Genomic DNA, 10453 nt, shown 5'->3' on the forward strand with positions numbered 1-10453 from the left:
GGTCCCCGGGGCCTGGGCGCGCCCTGGCCGCCAGCCTCCCTGGGGGCGGGGGTGCAGGGGCCACCCTGCCGCCCCATGGCCTTGGTCCCCAGCCCCTCTGCGGGCACGGCGGCCCCCCGCGCGGCCCCTCCACCTGCCAACGCCCCGCTCCAGGTCCCGGCGCGCGGAGCTCCCAGTGCTGGCCCCGGGGCGCAGCTCCGCGTCCCCCGGAGAAGCAAGCATGTTAGCGGTTGCAGTTTTGTGGTTAGGTTCCCCCCAAGGGGAGTTGACACCCGCCCCCCTTCAGATAGCCCGTTTGCAGGAAAATGATTTTATTCTGGGGCTGGGAGGTGGGGTGGGGGTGCAGGCCTGGGGAGTGGAATGTGAACAATGACCAACCCCCACCCCCACCCCAAACAAAACAAAAGTCCCTACCGTCTGGCCGGAGGAATTTGGGGGCTGGGGGCAGACTAAGGGGCGTGAGGGGCAGAATTGGAGAGTCACCTCCAGACGGTGTCTGCGAGGCCTTGAATGGGCTGGTGTGCCACCTGGTGCCCGCCCGGGCCAAGGCTGGGGGGCCGGCGGGGGGGAGCCCAGGCAAACAGTGCAGCTCCTCTCTTGGGGGTCTGCCCCACCCCCTGGAAGGGAGCCTATTCCAGTACCAACCCTTTGTTTGCTACAGTCCTGCCTCTCTCCAGCGGGAGGCGCTGACGCTTCCTGGTCCTCAGGGGTCCCGTTGGGGCTCTGGCTCCCCTCTCTCCTCCCCAGCCCAGTCTTTGGATTAGGAAGGGAAGGGGGTGGGAAGGCTGGTGAGGGGCAGCCGCCCCCTGCCTCCGCGACTACGTGACGGGCTGGGGCCGCCGCGTGCGCTTGGTCCGGCGAGTGGGGGCTGAGCCCACAAACTCAAAGGGCTTCTGCCTGTCGGCGTGGTTGGGGAAGGGCAGCTGACCCTGGTAGAGACGCTTGATGAAGTGAGCCTCTCGCTGGTTCTGGCGGCTGCGGGAGGCCTGGCGGGGCCGGCCCTGCCGTGTGAAGGCCATGAACCAGCCCTCATGCCTGGCGTTCTGGAAGGCCGTGTAGTTGTTCTCCAGCACGATCTCCGTGAACACGCAGTCCTTGCTCTTCCCGCTGGGCTGCGGGCGAAGGAGAGAGGAGCGTTTGTGCCTGCATCCTGCCGGGGTCATCCAGTGTGCAGGAACGAGCTAGCGGGGTGCAGCGAGACCCAGGCAAGCGACGGGAGCTGTGAGCCCGGGGAACTTTGCCTGGTGGCCGGTGCCCCTGTTCGAGAGGCCCTCGTGGAAGAAAGGAGCCCTTTGCACTACTGAGCATCAGATCTAAACTCAAATGCTGGCTTGCCCCTCTGTGCACCTCTGACCCCTTCTCTAGCGCCGTTTCCTGGGACTGGACCGAAAGATGGCGGAAAGATACAGCCCAGTCCTTAGCCCAAATCATGAACGCTCTGGCTTCCTCTGCATGACCTAGCTGGGTGGAGGGACAGGAGGCCATAGTCCCTATGAGAAGAAGGGGACCACAGGGATCAGGAACCACCTCTGTGATTTTTATAGATCCCTGGGTGGGGAGGGGGGATGCACATTTTTTACAGATATGAAGCCTGAGGCTTAGGGGAAAGGGTGTCATTTTTATTACTGGATGAGAAACAGGCAGAATGGGGAGCCAGGACGGATGGGTTCTTGAGGAAACAGAATTCACCCTTACAGCAGTGCCGGGCCCACCAAAGCAGGAAGAGGCTCCTGTGCTAGAGGGCGCCTATGGACCCCACTGAATTTGGGGGGCATCTTGCTTTCATGTGGGTGCCTCAGCTCTCAACCCTGACCAGCCCTTACCTGTGAACACAGGTACAGTGTGTGACATCATACAGTGGTTACAACATGCCCTGAGGGATGCTGGGAAATGCTACACCATGAAGCAGAGGCAAGGACCCTCATGGACCAGTCCCACAGGAGGCTGCCAGGCCCACAGGGCCTCACTGAGTTGGAGAAGCCAGAGGGTGGCAGGGTGGCTGGGGTGACAGCAGCGTATGAAGTGTAGCCTTGCCCAAAGTGCTGTCTGGGCCTACGGGTCTCGAAGGGGGGAGGGGGGAGGATCCCAGTCCAGTGAAGTGCATTCATTCCTCACCGTCCCTGGCTCCAGACCTCACCTTCCCGATGAGCTTGCCCCTCTTGTTCATACAGATGTATTTCTCGCTCTCTGCCCCCTTGATGCGCACCCGGCTGCCGAATGTGTCCGTCTCCACTATGAGCTTGGCTGTGATGGGGGTGAGGGGGTGGAGGGAGGGTGCGTGAGAAAGATCTCTGTCCAGGGGTTGTGGCAGGGGACCTCATCCTGACCTCTGTCTAAGGTGAGCAAGGGTGAGGCTCCCCCCACCCCACCCCACCCCAAGTGCCGTCTTCTCCCTTTGAAGGCTCAGCTGATACAGGCTCTGTGGGGGGGCGGACGTGGGGGGGGCGGACGACGACCAGGGAGCTCACCGAACTTGTTGCCATCCTCCGCGGTGGCAGAGATGCGACGCCCGGTGACCTGCACGTGCTTGCCGCTGGTCCGGCTGTAGAGCTGGTACTCTCGGATCTGCCGCCGGCTCAGCTGGTCAGTCATGACGCCCTGGTCCCTCACGTACTGGTTAAAATTAGGAGACGGGTGATTCTCCCCCTTTGCGATTACCAAGGGAAAAATAGTGTCAATTTGCTTTGGGTGACAGGACCACCGGTCCAGCCAGGGGAGAAGGGTTTAGGAGGAGCCATCTGCCCTGTCAGTGTGGTGGCAGGCGCAGGCTGTGGAGCAGATGCGTTGGCCAAGAGCTGGAGGCAGTTCTGAGCCTGCCTTGCCACTGACAGGGCCAGCTGTGACCTTGTGGTCTGGAGCCCAGCGCAGGCGCTGCCCAGCCTGGGGCGAGGGACACATAGCCGTTCAGGCCCCAAATCATGAGGGCTGGGAGATGATGGTATCCAGTCCGCATATTCTCATGGGAGGAGGACCACAGGGTCACACTGCTAACTCGAGACTGAACCCTGGCCGTGCCTCTCAGGTCAGCGCTTGTCTCCTTCCTAGGCCTCCATGGTCTTGGGGCTGTGGCCCAGGACTCACAGCTTTCCCCTGTCCCTTCCCACTGGCCTTGAAGGACCCCAGCCTAGCCAGCACGTGCGCACACAAACACACAGAGCACTGCATCTGTTGAGAGCTTTGAGATAGGGTGGGCACTGGGAGATTGGGAGACCATTGTGGGGGTCTCTTTGTAGGTTGCTGCAGGTCCCTGGTGAGTGTTCCTTTGTGCCCCCCGAGATCGTTCTTCCCTGGGTGCTCAGGACCTGAGTCCATGGTCTCTCACTCCTCTAGAGGCCCCAGCCTCCTTCCTGGAGGAAGGTGAAGGGAGCTGTCAGCAGCTGTGGCCCAGCCTCTGCTCCTACTGGCAGCCTGCCCACCCCACAATGTAGCAGGCTTGGCCCACTGGGGGTGATACAACCCTGCTGCTTCCCAGGAGAGGAACCCAGCCATTTCCACCCACTCAGTGCAAAGCTGGGACAAGTACTTTCTCCCAGCTGGGCCTCTCCTTACCCACCTGTAGCCCTGAGGGTAAGTGGAAGGGAAACAGACTAGTTGCCACCCTCACCCTACTCACGGTGCAAACCAGGATAGCTTCTTCCTGGCAGAGTGGTAGTCTCGGTGTAGCATATAAATGTACCTTGTTTTTGTCTCTCGCCCTGTGCTGGTTGCGCTGGGGCAGCCTTTCCTTGCCCTTTCCTCAAGCCTCTACTTCCAACCTCCACGCCCCACCACCTTTCCCTACTTCCACTGTTATCCCTGACCCATCCATGGATGGGGAAGGGGCTACATCCCCGCCCCTCAGCTTTTGTTAGGAGAGGGAGGGAGAGCAGGGGGGACTATCTAGCTATCTATCTGAGATAGGGGCAATTCTCCAGGCTGGACACTTAACCTGGTCAGGGTTAACCCTTCATTGCTGGTCTTTGTTTCTTCCCAAGGCCAGTTGCCCTGGGCCAGGAGTACTGCTGGGCACACTGTGGGACTCCCAGCAGCAGTTCCCGCCCCACACCCCACCTTGGAAACAACTGAGGGGCGCATTTGGAATAAGGGATCTGTCCAGTCTGCTCCTCACTGGCCTCCCTGCCAGGGGGGGTGGGGCCTATGGTGCAGGGGACCCTTGGTGGGGTCTTGCCTTATTCCCTCCGCCCCAGCCTCCTGGCCCAGGTTCAGGCCCTCCGCCCCTCTTGGCCGGCAGCCTCCTCTGGCTGTCTGTTCCAGGTCGGGAGTAGAGAGGGCCCCCCCGAAGCCCCCTCCTCTCCTTGTCCCCCTTCAAGCCCTGCACAAAAGCAGCCCCACGCCCCCCCACAGCCCACAGCCCACAAGTCGCTCTCCCCGCGGGACCTTGCCTGCCCCTTTCATGTTCCCGCTGGGGGGGACCTCCCCTTCCACTGCTGCAGACAGCTGCTTGTCAGACATCCCCTCAAGCATGGCTGTGGTCCGGCCTGCTGGCCCCCCCTCGGAGGGGGGTGAGGGGGCACTTCAAGGGGAAAGGACAGCTTTGCCACCTTCCCTGAGTCCTGAATGGGGCCTCAGCTGGGCCATAAACGCCAGGGCTGAGGCCCCATTGTGCTAATTCCCCTTCCAGAACAGGTTGGGCCCACCCCGCTGGCCCCCTCCCCCTGCCGGCCAGGCTGGGGGCTTTCTTCCTGCTCCCCCTGGATGTGTGAAGCAAAAGGTCTGGAACGGGGCTCAAGCAAAGAGGGGAGGAAAAGGGGGGGGGGGAGTTGTCTCTCTCCCACCCCCCCACTGCTTCAAAGGCAGCCCCCTTCCCTCTCCCAGAGAAAAGGCATTTACCTTCAAAAAAAAGTCCCTACCGGCTATGAAGAGCAGCGGGCCTCTGGCCTGGGAAAGCCAAGCGCTCGCGCCCGGCGGCACGGTTCTGGACCAGTGCATCTTAACAGCTGCACTTTCACGGAGGAGCACAAAAAAGGGACGGAGCCTCGAACAGAGGGCTGAGGCTTGGGGGGCGGTAAGGAGGGGGACTGGGGTGGGGTGGGGGTATGTGTGGAGAAATGAATCCTGAATCGGGTCCCAGACAGTCCTCTCTGGGCTTGACCTCTCAGCCCTGTAGGTATGGGTCATCCCATCCTGGCTCACCCCACTCCCCAGCCATCCTTGTGGCTGTCAGTGGGGTGCTGGGCGGAGTCCTAAAGTGGCTTCACATCACACCTGATCGGTCAGGTCCAGGACACCTACGGGCCTCACCTGAGCCTCTCTGCCACCCTCTTCCATCCCACCAGACTGGGCTGCCCCCTGTGCTTGCTTAGTTCTCTGGGGGAACCAGTGCAGTGCAGAGGGATGGGGAAGAGGGGACCCTCACCTCCCCAACGGGAAGCAGGGAATATCTTCAGAGGGAAACTTGCCCATCAACCCACATCTGCCAGGGTCCTTGCCCCGATCTCCATCATCCCTCTACAGCATGGACTGACCCTCTTGCATTTCCGAGCCTCCCAGGGGGACAGGCGAGAGCCTGTCTCTGTCCACCCTAAAAGTAGCCCCCCACTCCGCGGGGCTGGGTATGGGGGAGAGGCAGGGAAGGGCTAGCGAGGATCGCCTGCCTACCTGAGTTCGACAGCAGAGAATCAGTAGCTGCAAGCACCTGTGTGGGAGACCAAACAGAGCCAGCTGTGGGCGCAGGCACGCGCGCGCGAGCGCGCGCAGCCCCCAGGCGGCCCGGCGGCCAGCAGCCGGCTTGGGCAGTCGACCGGGGCCCGGTCTGCCCGGAGGCTGGCAATGGCAACAAAACTCCAGTCGGCCAGGGGCGGCGGAGGCGACGTAGCACACTTACAGAGTGAGGTTGGGCAGCAAGCGGGCGGCTCCCATCGCTGGAGAGATTTCTCGGGGCTGCTGCCCCCCTGCCCCCAAACTCAGGAGCAGATGTGGGCAGTCCCCAGGGGCAGAGTCCCAGAAGCCAAGGTCTCTGGAAGCCACAGGTTTTCAGGGGGAAAAGGAGGAGAGGGGGAGAGAGCGGAGGGGAGGGGAGGGAGAGGGGGAGGGGGAGGAGGGAGTAATTGGGAGAGCCGAGGTGTGAGGTGTCCACCTTCCTGTCCGCCGAGGCGGCACCAGCACGGCCGCCAGCGGGGGCTCAGCGCAGCACTGCACTCTTGGCCTCCGCTGCCAGGCTTGCGGAGCTCGGAGAATGGAGCTGCGGGCACCCCGCGGACACAGAGGCTGGTCCCTGCGTTGACCCCCAACAGACCCAGGCTGCAGTGGGGCCCGGCAGCGCGAGGAAGGGCCGTTCCTCCCCTCTCAGGGTCAGCTCTCTGCCCTCAGGTTTGACCTGCCATCTCCCCACCCCAAGGGCAAGCTGCAGGTACCGAGCCAGGGATGGGGTCGCTGGTTCTGGCTCTGGGGGGTGGAAATTCCCCAAAGCAGCCTTAAAAGGAGGAGCCTCTCTACAGGGGGCAGGGGGTGGGCTCAGCTAGGAGCAGTTCCTTCCACTTTCCTCATTCCGTTGCTCCCCACTCTCTGGCCTTTGGCCCCCCAGGAAGGAGGGGTTAAGGCTTTTCTGGACTGGCAGCCAACAGGGAGCAACAGGTTGGGGGCCAGAGAGATGGGGAAGAAGGAGAAGCAGGGGACAGCGGCTGCCACCCACCTGAGTGAGGAGGCTGGACTCTGAGAGGGTGCTGACCTCCAGGTTTCCTCTGGGAAGTGAGGGCAGCGAGGCCGCCTGCCTGAGGACATCAGAGGCATATGGTCTGGCCAGGGCCAGGGCCCGCTCCCCATCACCTGGACAGCCAGGCTCAGCCTGGAGCCTCTCAGAGCTTGGAGGACTGCGGCTGCCCCCATGTGTCCCCCAGATGCCCTGGAGGATGCAATGGTCACAAAGGGTCCACCTCGCTTCCAGTCCTCACCCTGTCTCATAGACAGGGAATCCGAGGCATGCTGGTATGTGATTTGCTCCCAACATGCATGCTCAGGCTCTTTCTGCTCTGCTATGCCTCAGACAGCGTCTCAGCCTTCCAGCTGCGTCCATGCCCTCTAGGCATCCCACAGGGCACCATGCTAGTTGTGGGCACCCAAGAAGCCCTCCTGGATTTGCTAGACGGAAGGTGGTGCCCGAGGCCCTGGAAGCTGGTGACCAGTGTGGCACTGGGACCTGAGGAGGATGGTGCCTGGGAATAGGGCAGTCTCTGAAGGAAGCTTCCGGGTCACACCCCTGCCTTCCTCACAATGGGGAGTGGGGCAGACCACTGGATGTGGATGTATTTACCTAAAAAGATGTCCCGGAGGGAGGGCAAAACTCTCACCTCTGGACCTTTCTCACCTTCCTGAGCTACAGTAATCCACAAAGTTGTCTGCCACCCCTTCCCCACACCTACACACAAACAAGTGCAGACCCCCCACCCTGCCTCCTGCTTTGCCTGCCCTGGAGACAAAGCACCCAGCAGCTCACTGGAGTGAATTCACCATGCTGGCTCCAGGAGGCTGGGGCTAGCCCAGGCTCTGCCTCTCTCCTAAGTCCAGGGTCTTAGAATCAAATGCAAAGAATACAAAAGCTGGAAGGGCCCAGCGCAGGTCGCAGGTCACTGCACTGCCCAAGTCCCACAGCTACTCAGTGGCCCCAGGAGCTGTGTTGGGCATCCAAATTCCTAGTCTGGTCCTCACTGGCCTTCCCGCCTGCCCTGACTGCTTGGGCTCAGGGGGATTACTCCCATTTCTCAGAGCCTCCGGCCTCTCCCATGGAGTTGGCCTCAGGAGGTTGGTTCTCTGGAAGCCTTTGGGCTCAGGCCCACCTCCTCACCGGCTTCCAGCTGGGACACTAAAAGTGACCTTCCCCCTGACCTCCATCCTGGAGCGTGCTGGACAGAGTCACTGTGTAAGAGAGCAGGGACACCTGGAGCATGTAGCACTGGCCCTGGGGCGGCAGTGTGGAGCTGTCTCAGGGGGAAGGTGGGCTGGGGGTGGATGGGTAGAGGGCGGACAGTAAAGGTAAGACAGGCCTGGGGAGTTCCACGAGGGCAGCCTGGTCTCCTTGACTGGTGGGCAGTGGGAGGAGGCCTGGTTTCTATCAGTGGGGAAAGTGCCCGTGGCACTGTCAGCCCACAGCCAGCCTGGGTATCCATGGTAATGGATGCCAGCAGTCAAGCTTGGCCTTGGGCCTCAGCCAGAAGGCCAGTGCCGGGACGCTGGCCTTGGCTGCTTCTGGAGAGCCATCTTCTACTCCCTCCTCGTCTCTTCCTCCTCACACCTGCAGGCCTGGCTTCCTGATTCAGCACTCCTTGAGCCTCGTGGGAAGCCCGGTGGTGGATCCTGGCTGCCTTGGAGTGTTCTAGGTTCCTCTCCTCCAGCTGCTGTTGCAGCGACTCTAACCTGACTCCCGAGGACCCACGGGCGTCAGAGGAAAGCTGTGTGCTGTTGGGTTTTCAGTGACTGGGTTTTTTTTTTTTTTTTTCATAGTTGTATAAAACATTACTTTTATTGATCTTTGTTTTCCCCCCTTGAGAATTAGATGTATCCCCCCCTGGGTTCTAAGGGAGCCTCAACAGTCCACTTTCTTGATGCTTCTCAGCAGTTCAGGGGAAAGGCCTTCTGAGAAGAGTGCAAGTGCCTTCCGTGAATCCACAAAAGCTCCGTTAGAGCACTGTCAACACTGTCCTCATTCACAGGGGCTTAGCCTCCGATTTCTGCTAACTGGCTTGGCTTTGTTTTCAAACGTAATGTTTCTTTGGCTCAAAAGACGACGCTCCTGGCCTCCTGCCCTTTTAACTTTCTCCTGCCTGATGCCTTTGGTGCTCACGACCATTGGCAGGATCCAGGAGCTCTGGCTGATTTTTAAGAAGTAGATCACCAGGCCTTTCTTCCAAGGTTCCTCTGGGTGGACAGTCCACCTTTCAGTTAGCAGCTGAGCTCGTGAACTGTTTGCACCACTCAGGGACTCTTGTTCTAGACTTGCCCTTTGGATTTTTATCCCTGCCCTGGTCCTGGCGCTCAGAGGCTGTGTGACTTACGTCAAGCGCCTTTACTTCTCTGGTCTCCCGTTCCACTGCATACAAAGGAAATGATGTCATTGCCGATACAGTCAAAACCTCCACCACCGTGTCAACTGAGATAAAGGACCTGCATTGAAAGTATCAAGTGCCACAAGCCTGAAGAAAGAGGGCATTAAGGTGACTGGGGCTCAGTTTACCTACAGTTTGACTTTCTCCCTAGGTGGAGTGAGGTGGGTAGGGGAAGAGGGGTAGGGTTCATTAACATTTACTGGTGGGGGGGTGGGGGTGACAGGAGGTGATCAGGGAAGTGAGAAGTAACCTGAACTGCTATGGTTAATCTCCCCCTGGGTGCCAAGTTCAACAGCCCACCCTCCGCCCCCACCTCAGCGGGGGCTGTCTCACGCCTGCTCCTCCTAACAACCCAGCTGCAAACCTGTTGCATCCCTCCCTCCTGCACCCCAGCCCTCCCCTTTCCTGTTGGACAAGAGAGGGGTTCAGCAGGGAACTTCTGGGGGCTGAGGCTGAGCAGAGCGCCCAGCAGTGCACACAGACCTCCCACCTTGGCACTCCAGCCTGTGCTCAGAGACTCAGACTATCAGCACGTTATCTGTGGGGTGCCTGTCATGGACAGACCCCTGGCTGGACAGAGGGACCACAGCTGGATGGGGAAGGAAGCACTTGTGTGCCCAGCTTCTCTGCTAGGACATCTCTTTAGGCGCTGAGCTTACCACTGCCTCCGCCCTGACCTCAGGTTTGCTAGATGTCTTACTGCTGGCCACCATGCCCTCGTCAGCAGAGTAGTTTGGAGCAAGGGCTCTGGCCGTTTGAATCTAGGGTCTTCCACTGTATGGCTTAGGACAAGTTATTTAATCTTTCTGTGCTCCACTTCCCTTATTGAGAAATAGCTCTGACAGCATCCACCTCAAGGTATGGTTGTAGGATCAAAGGATTGTAGAGCAGTGCCTGGCACACAGCGTGTGTGGGTGCACGCGCACGTGCATGTGTGGGAGCAGTCACACGCAAGTGTGTACAAGTATGTGCATGAGCTGCTACGACTGCAGTCTTTGTTCAAGCCTCCCAGCTCCTGCCCAGGCCCTGTGCTCTTTGTTCCTATTGCTATCAGTGTCCTTCTGCAGGCCACTCTCTTCCTGTTACCCCCTCAGAAGGGCTGTCTCAGACCATCTCAGCCTGGAAGTAAACCTCTTACTGCCTTCAGGACATTTGACAGTGCTTGACACTGATGACTGTTGTGTTTCCCCGGACCATGACTTGAGGAAGTCATGGGATCCTTTGTGTCCACCCCCAATAGTTCCACTGGGATCATGCTGCATACATCTCTGCTACCTGGAGCCACACCTGGCCCATGTCCCTTGCTATTCTCAGGGGACATGAGCTCTGTGGCTTTTGTTTGCTAGGACACCACTCCCCAGGCTGTGGGGCCCCACCCCATGCCTCCTCTGCCTTGGACATCTAGAGAAGCCGAA

The 10453-nt window shown here is 60.0% G+C and overlaps 1 protein-coding gene across 2 annotated transcripts; it reads right to left on the reverse strand.

Annotated features, from left to right (window-relative positions):
* Positions 1-799: 799 nt before the first annotated feature.
* FGF17 (fibroblast growth factor 17) lies at positions 800-5859 on the reverse strand. 2 transcript variants are annotated; one of them, XM_004707582.2, is made up of 5 exons: positions 5825-5859; positions 5599-5635; positions 2469-2613; positions 2138-2244; positions 800-1112 (listed from the first exon to the last, which is right to left on the reverse strand). In XM_004707582.2, exons 1-5 carry the CDS (start codon positions 5857-5859, stop codon positions 819-821), a joined length of 618 nt encoding a protein of 205 aa, XP_004707639.1. In that variant the 3' UTR covers positions 800-818. The 2 variants fall into 2 exon arrangements, with proteins under 2 accessions (XP_004707639.1, XP_004707638.1); XM_004707581.2 differs by having other exon boundaries at positions 2469-2646.
* Positions 5860-10453: the final 4594 nt, after the last annotated feature.

This window comes from Echinops telfairi, unplaced genomic scaffold, assembly GCF_000313985.2.
Source record: "Echinops telfairi isolate 266 unplaced genomic scaffold, ASM31398v2 ScPeMD7_9;HRSCAF=40, whole genome shotgun sequence".
Classification (NCBI taxonomy): Eukaryota; Metazoa; Chordata; class Mammalia; order Afrosoricida; family Tenrecidae; genus Echinops; species Echinops telfairi.

What these genes read in the sequence shown, in the direction of transcription:
- FGF17 (XM_004707581.2), bottom strand. Translation starts at nt 5,859, where the DNA reads ATGGGAGCCGCCCGCTTGCTGCCCAACCTCACTCT. An exon ending in TTGCTGCCCAACCTCACTCT is followed by an intron (nt 5,636 to 5,824) that starts GTAAGTGTGCTA and finishes TCTCCCACACAG; the next exon opens with GTGCTTGCAGCTACTGATTC. An exon ending in TTCTCTGCTGTCGAACTCAG is followed by an intron (nt 2,647 to 5,598) that starts GTAGGCAGGCGA and finishes GTAATCGCAAAG; the next exon opens with GGGGAGAATCACCCGTCTCC.